This window comes from Heteronotia binoei, chromosome 6 (assembly GCF_032191835.1).
Source record: "Heteronotia binoei isolate CCM8104 ecotype False Entrance Well chromosome 6, APGP_CSIRO_Hbin_v1, whole genome shotgun sequence".
Lineage (NCBI taxonomy): Eukaryota > Metazoa > Chordata > Lepidosauria > Squamata > Gekkonidae > Heteronotia > Heteronotia binoei.
In genome coordinates, this window is record NC_083228.1 from 49,718,898 (window position 1) to 49,736,730 (window position 17,833).

General features: G+C 41.5%; 1 protein-coding gene across 2 annotated transcripts in view; it reads right to left on the minus strand.

Annotated features, from left to right (window-relative positions):
* DOCK1 (dedicator of cytokinesis 1) overlaps positions 1-17,833 on the minus strand; it is a 550,707-nt gene that overhangs the window by 60,080 nt on the left and 472,794 nt on the right. For both annotated transcript variants that reach the window (XM_060241424.1, XM_060241423.1), the window contains exons 39-40: positions 9,992-10,081; positions 1,071-1,175 (exon numbers count right to left, since the gene is read on the minus strand). In XM_060241424.1, coding sequence (XP_060097407.1) covers positions 1,071-1,175; positions 9,992-10,081 — 195 coding nt within the window. The remainder of the gene's footprint in view (positions 1-1,070; positions 1,176-9,991; positions 10,082-17,833) is intronic.

The window sequence follows — 17,833 nt, forward strand, 5'->3', positions numbered from 1 at the left end:
TGCAAGCGAGTTTAATATTTAATATTTAACTTGTAAACAATTTCTGATGTCAATTAAAAATAAGCAACAAAGTAATAGAAAGCTATCAATGATGAGTTTTCAGTATCAGCTTTACTAAGGACTGTGCAGTTGCTTTGCTTTGTCTAGACAAATTATACAGACCACAAATTAGGAAATTGTGTATTTTACTATGCGCCCAAATCTTGAATATGTGATTTGTTTGGAATCTGGAATGAAACAACTCACAGACATTTAAGTCAAATATTCAGAACAGCTCTGTCACCTCTCTTGTGATTCCTAATTATTCTCCACAGAGAAACTCTAACTCAGTAGCAGATAATTCTGCCCACAGAGAATATTATGAACTGTATTATAGAGTGCATGTAACAAAATGACTGGTCTGAATGCTGCTTTTGTAATGCTAGCCAGGAAGTTTCACAGATTTTAATCTAGTTTTTGGCTGAAACGTTTTTCAGGGATTTTTAGGCAGAATCTCATTGCCTTGCTCTGCTAAAGGTGCCAGGTGCTGCAGTAATTAGACTTTTCCTTATATTTAGCAGCTTAGGAAGCATACCTGTCAGACTCCGCTCCACTTAAGAGAATGTGATACTGACAAATACTGACAAATCAGGACTAGCTCTGTGTCACCAATCCATGGTAGACCCCAGCAAAAGCTATTCTTCAATGGCACTTACATCCATTTCTTTGACATCTTGTCACAATGCAGAGCTCTCCCAGGACCCCTGTCTTTATAAACAACTTTTACTAAGGCCTACATTTAATTAGTACTAGATCTGCAAAATCAATACTTTGTATTTACTTGTTTCAATTATTTGGAATATATATGATTTATTAATACAAATTAAATGTAAAGAGAGTTTCTTATAAATAAAAGAATGGAGCCAAGAATGGATTTAAAGTACTCAGGTTCATTCAAAGCATCTGTATAAGTACTTTAAAATGCATTGGCTCTCATCAATTTATTGCAGTCAAAGCCCTTTTCAGAAGCATGGCATTTTCAAATGTAGCCATCTATCAGTTACTCATCAAATAATGAAAATAGCTTTTACCCGCAGAAATGTAGGAAATCCTTGTCCATAGTATCCAACAGCAAAGTAATCTGGTTTGGGTCTGATTACTTTCACAATATTTTCATAAAACTGTGCTTGCTTTTTCTGTGCAAGAAAAAAAAGTAACTTTTAAAAGTTTCCTCTAACTGGAGAAGTTATCACTTTCCTGTTAACATGTATCATTTCTCAGTAATTACATCTGCAAATATCAAAGTATTTGATGAATTTCATTTTGTTTTTGCAAGATGTTAGCATATGTACCAATCCGAAATTTGACAGACTGTATATATTTTCCCCCAGAAACCAAATTTCAGTTGTTATTCACAATACCTTACATAACAGAAATTCAGTGCAATCATAAATGGGCCTAAATTACTAAAATAAATTATTTTTATTTTGCAAACAGTGCTTAAATAAGCTAACTCCAAACAGAGAATTCAAAAAGACATAACCATATTCAAGATTCCAAATCAAAGCAGCAGCACAGCTTACGCATGTGTGCATGGGGTGGGGGAGACAGAATCTGTGCTGAGTGCTTAATATAAATTCAGATTTCTTCTAAAGCTTCAAAACGTTTTCACAAAAACATCATGGTTGATCTTGTGTTCAGTAAAACTCAGCCTGTATGTTTCAACCTCCATGTATCAGCGTCTTAAAATATATTTCCTTTTTATTGACTGTATCTAAAATGTTTCAAAGCCATCCCAAGGAGGTTTGTTTGCTAAGCATCGTACTTTCATGAAAGCATTTCCTGAAGCCTTAAGAGAAATGGTTGCTGCTAAATAATGAAAGAAAATGTCCATAGTTTTGTGTATCCTATACACAACAGTAAGGGAACAGTCAAGGAACTTATCCTATCAGGCAGAATGGATGCATATTCAATAGGCACAAATCAAAATAAACACAGAGGACAGGCAAACTGTTAATCACAGTATACATCTTGATTGGGCCAGGACATTTATTAGCCAAGTGCCACTGTCTCCCCGTCAGAAGAGTACAGCGGCTGTGCCCAAGCTTGCACAGAGAACACTAATTTTGAGAGGTTTAAACACTCACATTATTTTTTTTTAATTTTCAGATTTTTGTGTACATCTGGGGAGTACCCCAAGTGTGCAGAAAAATCTCTTTGCTCTCCATATGCCCCATATCTGTGGAAATAAGCATCCGTACATAGGGGGCACAGCTTGGAATTATAGATAACCTTAGACAGTGTCTAAACATATTGCTTAAACTCTAATAGTGAAATTATGTGTATTACCTACTAGCTATGATTCTGCTTGCAAGCTCTGATTTCTGTACCTTTCTGCCTTTAGAGGTGAGTTGGTGGTGACCAGGGACTGTTTCCAGCGGTGGCACCTCATCTGTGAAGTGCCCTTGATGCTTGCCTGAAACCTGCCATGCTCTCTTTCAGGAACCAGGTCAAAACATTTCTTTTTACCTAGGCTTCTAACTAAGTGGTTGGCTAACTGTCAGCTTCCAGCTTGAAGACTGTTTTGCAAGGATAATTTTGCTGCTGTTTTTATGCTCTAGGCTGGATTTTAGTTATTTTTAATAGGTTTATGGAATGAATGCTTTTCCAGTTGTGTTTCACAAGAGAAACTATTCTAGCTTTTTCTGTGGATTCACTGAATTTCCCCAGTACATTCAGGCATGCTTCATCCAGTGATTTATGTCCGGACAGAAACTCTCTTGAGTGACAAGCCACTCAAGCCAATGCTGCTGCACAGCTCTAGTATTAGGGCAAAACCTCTACTGTAAAAATGTCTTCCACCAAGAGTTTTTGTTCAAACCAGCATCCCCTAGATGTTGCTGGTGCGATGACATCACTTCCTGTACAACATCAGCAATATTGCCTGGGCTTTCCTCGTTCTCCAGGTAAGTTCCCCACTGGCCAGCTAATCAATAACAGGGTAGAGGGCTGGAGGCAGGGAATTTGAATGTGAACTGTGGTATTGTTTTAAGAAATGCAACTTTTCATTAAAATTGGGTTGGAAAGTTACAAATGTAACAGGAGATTCATGAAATTGCCATCTAGTGATGTCTATTACAATAAAATATATAATGATGGTTATTAAAGGCAGAACATGATTTCTGCAGATCTCTCTCTCACACACACAAAAACCTGCACACACATACAAAGAAGCTTTTGACTAGTCTTACAGCAAAGGTTCCCCAGCATTCTCAGTCATGAAATAAGAGGATGGATTGTCTCCTGGATTAGAAACCGTAATTAAGAGAAGAAATAAGTGGGTTTTCACACTGATGTACTGGAACTAATACTCCCTCTAAGAAATGGAGTCTTGTGAGCAAAAATTCTACTTTGTGAGATAATGGCATTAAAGTTGTGAGCTACTGCATAAATTAGTTGCTCTGGTGCCATTTTTTCTGAACTAAAATAAAAACGGGTGAGCCAGAAGCTAAAAAAAACTGAACTAGCTCACACTAACTCAGCTTAGAAGGAACACTGACTGGAACCACTGTTGTTTCATTGGTTTATAGATGATCTGGAATTAGAAGTAAGCATTGAAGTGGTGAGGTTTTAAGATCGCATCTAATGATTCAGGATTGTGGAACCAAAACAAATTAGGGAAAGCTCCAAGAGAATTTCTTCAAACTAAATGACAGGAGAGCAACTTGAAAAATGAAATTCAATGTTTAAAGAAATGCTAAGGACTTCAGGGCTTCGCAGTTTACAAAAAAACCTAAGTAAAGAGGGGACATGACAGAGGCTTATAAAATTATGTAATCAGAGAGATAACCTTATCTCACTTTCTCATGATACTAAAACTCAGGGGAGTCCAATAGTGTTGATAGATCATAGATACAGGACAGACACAAGGAAGTGCTTGGACACATGAAGCTGCCTAACAGTGAATCAGACTATTGTTCTACCAAGGTTAGTATTGTCTACTCAGACTGGCATTGGTTCTCAGGGATCCAAGCAAGATGTCTTTCACATCACCTTCTTACCTGATCCTTCAAAATGGTGATGCCAGGAACTGAACCTGGGATCTGCATACCAAGCACTGAGCTGTGGCTTCTCCTCTGTTTCTTCACTCAAAAAATAATTAACCTGTGGCATTTACTGCTACATGATGTATTGATGGCTACCAGTGCAGCATTAAAGAGGACTGAAGATATTTATAGAGGATTGGGTTAATCAATAGCTTTTAACCACAATGATTAAATGGAATCTCTATGTCCGAAGGCAGTAACCCTTTGAATACCAGTTTTGGGGAGCAACAGCAGGGGAGGAAGCTGGCCTTCATGTTCTGCTTGTAACTCCTGAGAAAGCATATATTTGTCCACTGTGTGAAACAGGATACAGGAATGAATCTACTATTAGTTTGGGCCAGCTTAGTACTCTTATATTTTTATGAAAGAAGAAATAAATGTCAGGGCTTTTTTTGAGCACGAATGCACAGGAATGCAGTTCTGGCTGGCTTGGCATCAGGGGGTGTGGCTTTATATGCAAAAGTGTTCCTGCTGAGCTTTTTCTACCAAAAAAGCCCTGGGTGTGATAATGATTTGGAATTCTACTTCTCCACTAATAATGCTGTATCCTAAGCACTAACTCATAGATATAATGAAATGACAGATTAATACTTGGTACTTCAGGGAGTAATTGATGTGTTAAAACAATGTACTAGAATTTAGAGGTGGGCACAAACCAGCTTACAAGCCAAATGTCAGCATAAAATTGGGCTGCTTGGGCACCATCCTTGACCATTTACCATCCTTTGTCAGGTTTGGCTGTTGGGGCCATTTTAGGCTAACAGCTGAACAGTGCAGGTCCGCAGCTGACTTGTTAGGTTTAAGTGGCTGACAGACATTTCAGCCTAACAATTGACAAGTGGATTTGCCCTGCTGGTCAGCTGAAATGGCTGCAAGTTTCACTTCCTCCTGTGTTGAAGCTGGAGGAAGTGAAACGGAGGGGTTAATGATATGGTTGCCATCTGAATTTTAATTAGTCAATTGGTTTGTTTGGTTTTATGTTTGAGTTAGTTGTTTTAGAAATTATGTAATTTGTTTTATTCTGATGTAACCTGCCCTGAGCCCATCTGGGAAGGGCGGGATAGAAATGTGAAGTAATAAACAAACAAATAAACGGTGATCCCTGCATTTCTCCTGGCTGCATCTCACTACGACTGCTAAAAAGGGGTAACCAAACTGGCCAGTTTGGTACTTTTTGGCTTGGTTTGTGGTTTGGCTCAGGGGCCACCCTGAACCTTGAACTGAAGCAGAATTTTTACAGCATTCATGTCCACCCCTACTAGTTATAGATAGATAGATAGATAGATAGATAGATAGATAGATAGATAGATAGATAGATAGATAGATAGATAGATAGATAGATAGATAAATTTATTGTCATTGTTCTCAAAAAAGAAAATGAGAGCAACGAAATGAGGTGCTCTTCCACAAACATACCAACACATCAACACCCCCCCAAAAAGGACATATACATAGACCATTTAAATGCATCTGAAAACAAATAACAATTCATAACCCTGCATTTAACCTAACCATGGCACTTGGGTAGAAGCTGCCCTTGAATCTATTTGTCTTAGCCTACAACACTCTATATCGCCTGCCTGACGTAAGATCTCAAATAGCAAGTGGCCCGGATGTGAAGGGTCCCTTAAGATCATTTGTATCTTCCTTTTATTACAGCATCACTTCATAAGTAAGGAAGCAAAGGCACCAATGGCAACTAACTTGTTTCTCTTTTATCCCTAAATTAGGGAAACTGTTTTTCATGTAATGATCTAGGGAACAAAAGTGTATTTTATTGCATATCTCAACACATTCATGGGGGCTCTGGTTCTATAATGAAGTCTCAGACTATCTGTGAGCTGGACAGCATAGAACCTTTCACAAACTATTTATCAATCTATTGGATTCAAATATTTGTTGTACATAGGTTAAACCTTAGCAGGCCTGCCAAATATTGAATCTGTGACCTCATTCAGTTTGTGTTACCAATGTTTGCCTAAAATGGGTATATACCAGTCAATCACACACAGTCTAAAAATAAATCTGGTCATCTTTATCAAGTACAATGAAGCTAACACAGGTTTAAACAACATGGACTATTCTAGAAACTGGTTCAAGAATGTAGACGTTTTACTATATATATTGATATGTGTGTGTAATCCTGATGGGAAAATAAACTGTGTGTGGCATTTCCATGTATGTTCAGCTCACTGAAAACAATTTAAGTGATTTAAATGATGCTACAGTATATTGTTTGTGGAAATTGCTTTTAGGAAGCTTCAGGTCTGTGCATAGAAGGACCCGGCCCTATGTTCATGCTTTATGCAAAGAAAATGTTAGCTATTTGAAGAAGACTTAAAGCAATGCTGCTGCCAATTAACTTTGGCTCATTGCAGACATCATGCTAAACCCTGGGTTTGCACTTATAGCTTAAAACCAAGATCAGCATTTGAACTTCAAAAATGTAAATCAAAAAGCATGTTTTAAAGCTAATTGTCTAATTTTGTTTTCTATTCTCTCATCTCAGCATTCTGATTTCTATGGTGATGGGAGACATACAAATGGCCACATATCTAACTTTTTTCATTTGTTACAGTTTCGGCACTCCTATGTTGTGTATTGGAAAAATGCACTATGTACAAGTTCAATATGCATGTTCACTTTTTTATGAATGCAGAAATGTCTAGTTTCTAGCTTTGGTACACAATATCAGAAACCTAGATTTTTGAAGGTATGTGGTCATGCATATGGAAGCTGGAAAAAAAATTAACATTGCTGTCCTTACACAAAATAGTAAATGCATATACTGAGATTATGTAAGCAAGGTATAAATGTCAAAATCATAACCAGCTGAAAAGGGCTTCTCATTTGGCAAGCCACACTTCACAATGAACCATAGTTTTCAAACCTGCCACAAACCATGGTTTCTGCTCCATCATGAACAGTGATGGTTTGCAGCCACTTAAAATATCAAATATGGCACTTCTCCATAACAAATATATACATTGTAAACAGTATGCTATGTGTATGATAACCAAGGAGTATTTCAGCAGTTCATTTCCCTGTTACCTGTCTGATTCTGGGTATAAGTCTGACTGCAATTACTTGTTACTTGTCCAGAGTGCTAAAAGGATATATGCAAGGACATATGCTGCAATTTTTTTTAGTATCTCAGTTGTTCAGCAAAAACAATTTACAGCTATCTATATGCTGCTTCTGAAAACAGACATAAGCCACCAATAAAACTGCAGAATTCTTTAATACAAATATGAATTGCATTCACTCTTATTAGCTTCTTCAGCTGGCAAATATTTCTGCAATTATTATAAAATATGCTCTCAAGTTGCAAGGCAAGTGTTACTGGGTTGCAAAGAAAATGATAAGAAAGAAACTGAACTTGCATCCAGTCATGGGGAGCAACATTTATTCATTTTTCAGTTAAAGAACAGTTCAAATACACAAACAGTATTAGAAAAGACCTAAGACTAAAGGCAAAGCAGTTTAGAGAGTGTCCTTTTCCTGCCTGAAATACCATTTACACAAAGGGGGAAAAAAAGTTCTTGCTTTAAATGGACGGCACTAGCCTCTGTTCAATCATGTTCTACATTACATGAAGGCTGTTTTTTAAGATAAGAAAAATGAAAAAGCCGGAGTACTATATGAGGCTTGGAGGAAGCCAGTGCCTTTAGTCCTCACTGTAAGAAAGCAAGTCAGACAGTTTTGTGGCATTATATTCAGGATGCATATAGGACCATACTCAGAGCAAAACCCTTAGCCTGGACCCAGTAACAAAGAGAAAGTAATCATATCTGAAGGAGCACAAAGGGCTTGAGAAGCACCAGTAAAATTGCTCCTTGTCACAGGCAATGAGATTGTGAGATGCCTTAGAAATTAAATGGTCCCTCTGCTCCTTTCACTAGAGTTGATTTATGTATTTTATTTTATTTATTTTTGTTCATTTGTATTCCACCCTTTCCCACGAGCAGGCTTAGGACGGATAACAATAAAAGTTAAAACAATTAAAAACTACAAGCTAAAACCATAAAATACAATAAAACAAATAGCATATAAGTCACAGGCAATGGTTTCCATTGGATGCATTCTATATATCAGTAAAGCAGTGGGCTCAGAGGTGGAATAATAGATTAAGATAAAATAATATAGCATCATGACAGGCAAGGAAGGCCAAGCAGATGGAAATAAGAATGCCCGGTGCCTCAACCAAAGGCCCGGCAGAATAGCTCCGTCTTTCAGGCCCTATGAAATGCATCAAATAAGGTAGGGCTTGGATCTCCACAGGAGCTAATTCCACCAGGCCGAGACCAAGGCCGAAAAGGCCCTGGCCCTGGTTGAGGCAAGTCGAACATCCTTCAGGCTAGGGGCAGTCAGAAGATGCTGTGAAGCAGAATGCAGCAATCTCTGGGGCGCATATGGGGAGAGGCAGTCCTGCAGGGATGTTGGTCCCAGGCTGCGTAAGGCTATAAATGTCAAGACCAGAACCTTGAAGCAGATCTGGTACTCTATTGGTAGCCAGCGCAACTGGTGCACGACTGGCTGGATGCTTACCCGTAAAGGCAATGCAGTTACCAGCTGGAGTTTCCAGGTCAGCCTCAAGGGCAAGCCTGCATAGAGCAAGTTACAATAGTCCAATCTGGAAGTGACCATCACATAGATTGCTTTAGCTAAATCCTGGGAGGACAGGTAGGGTGCTAGCTGTCTAACCTCTGAAGATAGTAAAAATCTTCCTTAGCAGACTTCACTGCCTTCTCATAGACCTTCATAAACACTCTATAAGAAGTTCTTGACTCTTTGTCATATGCCACCAAATTAATTAATTGTAATTAGCTAACAAGTCTTCACACACTATAGAGCAGAATGAGCACTCTTATCTGTGAGAAAGGCTGTTACCCAATCTGTGAGCAATAGGTTTGAGAGATTCACCTCTACAAAGAGTATACAGCAGAAGAAGAAATAAAACAATTGTCTGGGATATTTGGGGTCATTTTATTAAGAAAAAGGGCAGAAAATGGATACAGAATTGGAAATGTGTACTGACAAGTGGGGGACTCACAAGGACTTATTGGAGGCATCTACTCTCCAGTTCCCCAATATTTCCTGTTTCCCTCCCATAAACACATCTATGGCATTTCCCAATTCCCTGCTTCCTTCTGTGATTCTTATTCCCCAACCAACCTACCCTCAGGGACTCAAAGCCGTTTATTTCATTTTATATAATTGTATCTCTTCCTCTGTGTCTCCTACAAGGTGGTTACTGCCAGACCTGGTTCCAAATCATCCCACAAAAACAAGGAGGAGGAGGAGGAGCAGCAGCAGCAGCAGCAGTCGCCACCACCCTGGAAACAGTTGCTCCCTTTGCCTCGCCATTTACTGACAGCAATCAAGGCCTGAAGGCTAGCAATAATGCCTAGCAAGAGCCACTGTGAACATTTGTTTCTGAAATCTACAGATGCTGTTTCTATTATTACTTGACCCTCTAGTGTATTTTGTATAGTTTTCAGATTTTCTCATGTTTCTAGAAAGATTGGTCTTGTCTTTTCATGGCTCCAGTCTCCAGATTTAAGTATGCATAGCTGAGGCCATGTTGAGAATTAGATATTGAAGATGACATGTAGTTAGCAATGCCAGTAGCTCCCGGTAAATGGTTGCACTTTGGAATCACTTTAAAAACCATTTTTCTTGAGGATAAAAAAAGCTTACTGATTATTGTTACCACAACACACACTTCTTTTTTAAGCTCTAATTAATCAATCAGCAGCCAACAATTTTCCAATAGGGCCCACATATTTCCTGCTGATTCAAGTTAGAAAACAAACCCTATATGAAAATTTAAAAAATGGAAATGCAAAAAGAAAGAAAGAAAAGAAACTGTATGCTAATTTACGGTGAACTGAAAAGGAACCTACCAGCAGTTCACTGAGTTGTTCATAATCAAACATTTCATTTTCATACTGTTCAGCAAGTTCTTTGCCCAAGGCAATGGCTTCTTCCCACATCTGTTAGAAATACAACTGAACTTTGGTCAAACAGTTACATTTCAGTATAACAAGTATTTATTTTTTAAAATAATCATCAACTCTAGAAATATATTTATAGTGCAAATTAACAGAAAATAATTGTGTGTATATTGCAGCAAAGCAAATTTTATATAACAGGCCTTCTCACATTTTATTTTTTTATTTATAGCTCCTCCAGAACTTTAAAAGTTAGCTACTGGTTTCATAAATGTAAAATTTATTCCAAGAAATTTTAAGAATAGAAAACTGCTTTGGTAATCTCTTACAATAACAATAATCTACAACGGACCATCTTTTTAGGTAAGGAGGAGCTGGCATGACTACTCCAATTTTGTTTTTATTTTGCACATTCAGCTTGCTTCTTCTTCATTGCAGCTGTTAATAAATCTTTGTTTCTTATGTGTACACATAATTCTACATCATTTACACACCTTTGCCCAAAACAAATACAAAAACAATGATGAAAAAAATGTTTTTTGAATGAGAATAAAAAGGAAGGAAGGAAGGAAGGAAGGAAGGAAGGAAGGAAGGAAGGAAGGAAGGAAGGAAGGAAGGAAGGAAGGAAGGAAGGAAGGAAGGAAGGAAGGAAGGTTGGTTTTTGCCAGCGGAGAAACAAAAATAAAATCAAACAGGAATCAAACCAGGCAGGTATTTATTTAATACTTTCACTCTTTTCCTTAAACGAATTTCCAAAATAGTAAGGCTAAGGAGGCTACTTAGAAACATTCAAAATAAGATGTATCTGAAATGAAGGTGATGGTAAGATGCGAGATCATTAGAGGACAAAGGATGTACATATGATCTCAACTCCAAAGGAGAATGTTTATATGATACCTTAATTCCACACACTAGAAACACACACACATAGAAAAACAGTACCTAAGTATAATCTAAATAATATGGTACAATAGTCTAATCTTTCCAGAGTGCCAGCAGCCACAGGCGATTCTCCTCAACTGTGTGGTTACCATGTAACTACTGTTTTTACACATTTTAAAGATTGCAGTGGTGTATCCTTCTGATCCTTTCTGATCCTCTATACCCTTAGAAACTAATTGATTCACATATCTTGAGCAACAGAAGACACTTATATCTTTTCTTTTTTAAATGCAAGGGCTAAAAAGATTGAGACAAATTTCGCAGTTGCTAGAGTAATATTAAAATCCTTATCGCTGAGCAAGAGAGCCAGGGTTTCTGGAATATGGGGGAACGACTGGTTGAATAAAGGCTTAATATAGTAATCCCTCATAATCTAAAAAAAAAATCTGCATTCCAGCGGAGTTTGAAAGGATGTATCAATCCTGTTAAGGCCACAGGTGGTGAATCTATATCTCTAACCCTGCAGTTTTAGTTAGCTGTAATGAAAATGGTACAAACAAACTTTAAATGGTACAAAGAAAACAACATGAGTTCAAAAACACAATTCCCATACACAGCAAGCTATTTGTCTCTTTCATGCACAACTGTGTTCCAGGCCTTTTGTGTCAAACAAAGCACAAAGATACTTAAAATGAGGCTTGCTGGATCAGACCAATAGTCTGATCTGGTCCAGCATTCTCTTTCACACATCTACCAACCAGTTGTCATGGAAGGCCAATAAACTGGGCATAAAGGGCAGGTTCTCCCTTGGTACTATCCCATAACATCAGCATTTAAAGGTCTGCTGCCTTTGAATATGGAAATCCCCTGGCACTTGATCACAGGAAGGCCAAATTTGCACAAGTTTGCATGATTCTATCCTCCTTTTTTAAATAAAAAAGAGGTGAATGCTTACAAATTAGTTTCCTATTTGATCAGCTGATTTTTAATAAGTCCAATTTATGTAATGGAATGTGACTCTAAGCAACAATGCACATTAACACATGCAAGGAAAATGCACAGGTGTATTGTAACAGCAAATACTACACATATGAATTGCATCATTGTGCAATCCCAAATTATCATTTAAAAAATTCTGTGTCTAGATGGGGGGATCTCCAATTATTAAATGCAAATCAGGATTATATGTAAATCCCTCCTCTGAGGAGTTGCAGGGCTCATGTTTAATCAATTAATTAATACAAATCTAGCATTGCTAAGATTATTCTATCAATCTGTAAACAACAAAGGTACTCAATGAAGTCCTGTAAAAACTCTGGAAAAGTTTCCTGTGATTACCACAATAGATTTGAGAAAGTGCTGGTGGATTGTCACAAGAGCCTCTGATAACCGAAAGCTATAAATATTCTTGAATAATGCCCTACAATCTGAATAATCTGCGCCTTCCAGATTTCCTGGTTTGGAATTTTTCCCAGCTTTGTCCAGGACATAGCAAGTTATGTAGAGAAATAAGCTGTAGTGAGCAGAAAGCACCTGTAGGTAGTATTTTGTCTGAGGTATCTTTTTAACACAAGCGGAAAAACACCACCTGATTTAGTGAAACAGACTAGCGAGACAACAGTGAAAAATGTCCTTTTTGCCAAAAGCATGAGAAATCTGTATGAAGTACACAAGGCCTCAACAAACTTCTTTTACAGAAAAGGTTCTGATTCTGAAAAGGTGGTCTTTTTTAACAGGAAAGACTATGAGGTATTAGTGTTGCAGTACAATCTGGGAGACCAGGTTTGGATCCTGATTCTGCCATAGAATCTTGCTAGATAATCTTGGGGCCATTCACACATTTTCAGCCTAACCTACCTCAGAGGATTCCAAGAGGATAAAGTAGAGGAAAGGAGAACTATGTAAACCATTTTGAGCACTGGGGTATAAAATAAAGATGATTATAGTTTACACTGACATCCTAAGTGGTTTACTTACTTAGTGATTATAATTTACATTGATGCACTTCAGTTCACTGAAGTCTTAAAAAGATAGATGGATATAAATCTGGTTAGGAGGCATTATTAAAGATTATATCAGTTCAACTCTTAAAAATGAAATGGAGAATTTCATTTCAAATACTTCTAAAAGGTTTCATAGCAGTAAAAAGTGCCTGTTTCACTGACATTGAAACTCCACCTAGTGTAATATTAGGTGGATATATTATGTTCCAGAACAAAAATATTGGTTGAAAAAAGACAGGTTGCTTACCTGTAACTGTAGATCTTCGAGTGGTTATCTGTGCATTCACACTCATGGGATAGAGAGCCTGCGCCAATCCCCGAATCGGTATCTGAAAAGCCCGGGATTTTTCCGCGCTCGGCGGCAATGGGCATGCGCAGGCATCCCAGTATGCATGCTTACCAGCGCCAGCACGGGGATCACGCCAGTTCCTTCCTGACCGCTGGAAGCCCCTACTGGAGGGAGACCGTCAGCAGTGGGGAAGGAGGGCAGGTAGTGTGAATGCACAGATGACCACTCGAAGATCTACAGTTACAGGTAAGCAACCTGTCTATCTTCTTCATGGTCTCTGTGCTTCACACTCATGGGAGACTAGCAAGCAAGACATACCTGGAGGCGGGAAGACGGTCAACCGGAAGAAACAGCTTGCAGCACCGCAGTTCCCAACCGAGTCCTCTGCTGAGCATGCACGTCCAGCGCATACTGCTTCATGACGGCATGCGGAGAAGACCAGGTGGCAGCCTTGCAGACATCAGTCAGGGACACACCTTTCAGGAACGCCACTGACATAGCCATCGCTCTTGTGGAGTGTCCACAAATAGGCCCAGGTAACGGCTTCTTTGCCAACAAATAGCAGAGTTTAATAGTCTCAGTGAGCCATTTTGAGAGTCTCTGAGATGAAATCCTGGAACCTAACTTGGGGGCAGCATATGAAACAAAAAGCTGCTTGTCTTTACGAAAAATCTTTGAATGGTTCAAATAAAACAACAGAGCACGCTTTATGTCCAAAGCGTGCAATCTACATTCCTCATCCGAGGAAGGTGTAGGGAAAAAAGTGGGCAACCAGACCTCTAAGTTGAGGTGGAACTGGGAGACCACCTTAGGAAGAAAAGTAATGTCCGGAGCTAAAGAAACACCAGCCTCCCGAAAAACAAGGTAGGGATAATCACAATGCATCGCCGTGAGCTCCCCTACACGACGTGCTGATGTGATAGCAAATAAAATTGCAGTTTTCCATGATAGGAGCTGCAAAGAGCACGTGGCCATCGGTTCAAAGGGGTGACGAGTTAGTTTGTCCAGCACTAAGGTTAAGTCCCACAACTGCGGGGGTGATCTTGATGGTGGATGCAGCCTAAACAAACCCCTCAAAAACTTTTTGGAATGAGGGTGCGCAAAAACAGAATACCCCTCCACTGGGTTATGAAAAGCAGATATTGCTGCCAAATACACCTTAATGGGGGAAAAAACAAGACCAGCATCCACTAAGGATAACAAAAAATCAAAAATTACCGACAGCCCCACCCTACTAGGTGAGACTGAAGGGTCAACGATGAACTGAGTGAATTTCCGCCACTTCCTGTCATAGGAAGCACAGATGGAAGGCTTCCTACAGTTCATAAGGACTTGCTGGACCCTGTCAGAGAACTCCAAGGATCGATGAGCCACGCTGCCAGCTTCAGGTGGGGCACATTGTGATGGAGTATGTGGCCGCCCTGTGTCATGGGTGCTGGGGACCCTGTAGAGGAAGTTGAGCCTGCAGCAGAAACTGTGCCCCTGCCACCTGCACCAGTGCCCCTGCCTCCTGCTGGAGAAGATCCCAGCCCCCCTGCCTCGCCCTCTCGGGTGGCGCGTGTGCGTGACCGCCTCCGTCAGGACCTCAGGGATCGGAGGAGGGCGGCACGCTCACAAGCAAGACGCTCCCTGAGCCCTGAGTTTTGAGAGGATTCTGGCCCTTCTAAGAGCAAGGATGCTTGAGTTGCAACAGGATCCTGGCTGCCTCTCTGAGCCAGCAATTAGCCCAAATGGGCAACAGCCAGCAGAGGGCTATATAGCTGTAGGCTTTGGGAGGAGGCTTTGTGGAAGCAACTAGTCATCTACCTGGCGTCCTAGCATCCACTTCGGCTTTTGACTTTGGACCTCCTGACCTTGGCTTGACTTCTGGACCCCCTGACTACGGCTTCTGAACCTCTGACCTACGATACCTGGACAACGATTTGGCTTTGGCACCTTGGACACTCTTGCTCACCGGTTATAGACCTTGGACTGCCCCTGGACTTCGCCTGGCCTGGCCCCAGCTCGTGACACCCTGAGCTGACAGAAGGTCTGGCTCTGCCGGGAACTGGTAGAAGATCCCCCCCCCCGACAGTTGAAGCAGGATCGAAAACCAGTTCTGGCGAGGCCACCAGGGAGCCACCAGGATGCAGCACGGCCTCTCGCTTGCTATTTTGTCAACCACCTTTGTCAACAATGGCAGAGGCGGGAACATGTAGAGGGACCGGCCCTCCCAAGGAAGCAGGAGCCCGTCTCCCAGAGAGGCTGGATCCGCTCCCCCTCTGGAACAGAACATGGGACATTTCTTGTTCTCGGCCGTGGCGAAGACATCCAGCTGTGGGTACCCCTCAAAGCTGGAATACAGGCTTCAGAAAGCACCACTGCAGTTCCCACTCGTGTGGGGAAGCCCCACCCTAGCTGAGGGAGTCTACCTGTATGTTGAGGACCCCCGGATGATGTGCCGCCTTCACAAAGATGTCGTATTAGAGACACTCCAACCAGAGATCCATTGCCAATGCGCAGAGCCGACGAGACACTGTCCCTCCCTGCCTATTGATGTAGCACAGGGCAGTGGTATTGTCCGTAAGTAGCTCTACAGTCTTCCCTGCCACTAAGGGGCGGAAAGAGCGTAGGGCAAAGTGAACCGCCAGCAGTTCTAGGTGGTTTATATGGAACTGAGTCAGTTTTGGCGGCCACTGGCCCCCCACACACAGGTCTTCCATGTGGGCCCCCCAAACCCACAAGGAAGCATCTGTTGTGATAGTCACAGTAGGAGTCGGGAGGTGGAAGGGAGCTCCCTGACAGATGTTGTTCTCTGACTCCCACCACTGTAGTGTCTGAAGAGTCCCAGATGGGATGACGAACCTCTTTCGAGGTGAGTCTCTGAGTGGGCGAAACTGGCAAAGAAACCACAACTGTAGGCCTCTCATCCTCAGTTTCGCGAAAAGTAGCACGCTTGTCGTCGCCGCCATCAGCCCCAGCATCCGCTGAAGCTGCTGCGCTGTGCCCCACTTTCACCTCTGTAGCAGTCGTACCAGACCGATAATGTCCCTCGCTCTCAGCGGAGGCAGGTATGCACAATGCTGGTTTGTATCCAGCAAAGCCCCTATGAACTGCACTGTCCTTGATGGAGTAAGGTGAGATTTCTCCAAATTGACCTGCAACCCCAAGGTGTCGAGAAGACGTAGAGTGATGGCAATGTGCGTTGACAAACTTTCCCTCGACTTCGCCACAAGGAGCCAGTGGTCGATGTATGGAAAAACGACAACTCCCTGGAGATGGAGATGGGCAGCCACAACGCTCATCATCTTCGTAAACACCCGAGGTGCAGTGGACAGGCCGAACAGAAGGGCTTTGAACTGGAAGTGTTGGGAACCCACTGCAAACCGGAGGAAACGCCTGAACGCCGGATGCTGATGTGGAAGCAGGCATCCTTGAGGTCCAGGGTCGCCATCCAGTCCCCTTGATTGATGAGGGGCAGGATTGTTTGCAGCGTGGACATTCTGAACTTCTGGTACAGAATAAATTTGTTCAGATTCCGAAGATCCATAATAGGTCTTAAACCCCCGTCCCTCTTGGGGACCAGGAAGTAGCGAGAGTAAAAACCTCCCATCCTGGCCTCCGTTGGAACTCTTTCTATGGCTTGTTTCTGTAGGAGGTTGTTCACCTCTGCCAGCAGAGGTGGGGAAGGGGGAGTGGTGATCACCATGGATTGGTTCGGAATCTGAGCAAACTCTATTTTGTAGCCCTCTTCTATGATGGACAGAGCCCACCTGTCTGTAGAGATCAACTCCCAGGCAGGTAGGAAAGGGCGGAGGCGGATAGATGTTGAACCAGTAAGGACGATGACGCGTGCCATGAGAAAGTCAAAGGCCCTGCTTTTGAAGGCGAGCACCCTTGGATTTGCCAGTGAACCATAGTGGTTCCTGTTGTTGCATGAGTACGATGGTCTGTCAGGCTGGGTGGAGCGAGGTTGCCATTGCTGTTCGGGTGAGAACTTTTGATAAGGCTTCTTGGCCCATGATTTGTGCCACTGCTTCGCCTTGGGAGCCCTGGAGGTGGCCTGCACACCGAGGTTCCTGGAGGTCTTCAGGCTCTTATCTTCTAAACTATCTACTCTAAGAAAACAACAAACGGGCTATATACAACGAATAAAGGCAAAAAACCGATATCTTACCGACCGGTGACACGAAAGGTAAACCTCTCCGCGTAGCGGTCACAAAGGAACTGGCAGGATCCTCGCGCTGGCACCGGTGAGCATGTGTACTGGGACGCCTGCGCATGCCCATTGGCGCAGAACGCAGAAAAATCCCGGGCTTTTCAGATACCAATTCGGGGATCGGCGCAGGCGCTCTATCCCATGAGTGTGAAGCACACAGACCACGAAGAAGATCTATAGACTCCTTAGGGTCTAAAAAACAAGTCTTGCATTTGAGAAGAAACTCCAAACTTGATTCATGCTTCAGCCTGGGATTGTAGCCTCTCTGTACAAATACATACCTTGTATTTTTACACCACCCACAACTTCCAGAATCCAGCACATGCACATGCAGATTATATCCTGTTTCATGTTCATGTATGAACATAAGAACAGAAGTATGATTGGAACATTCTCCAGTACCTCAAACATCACTGCCTAGA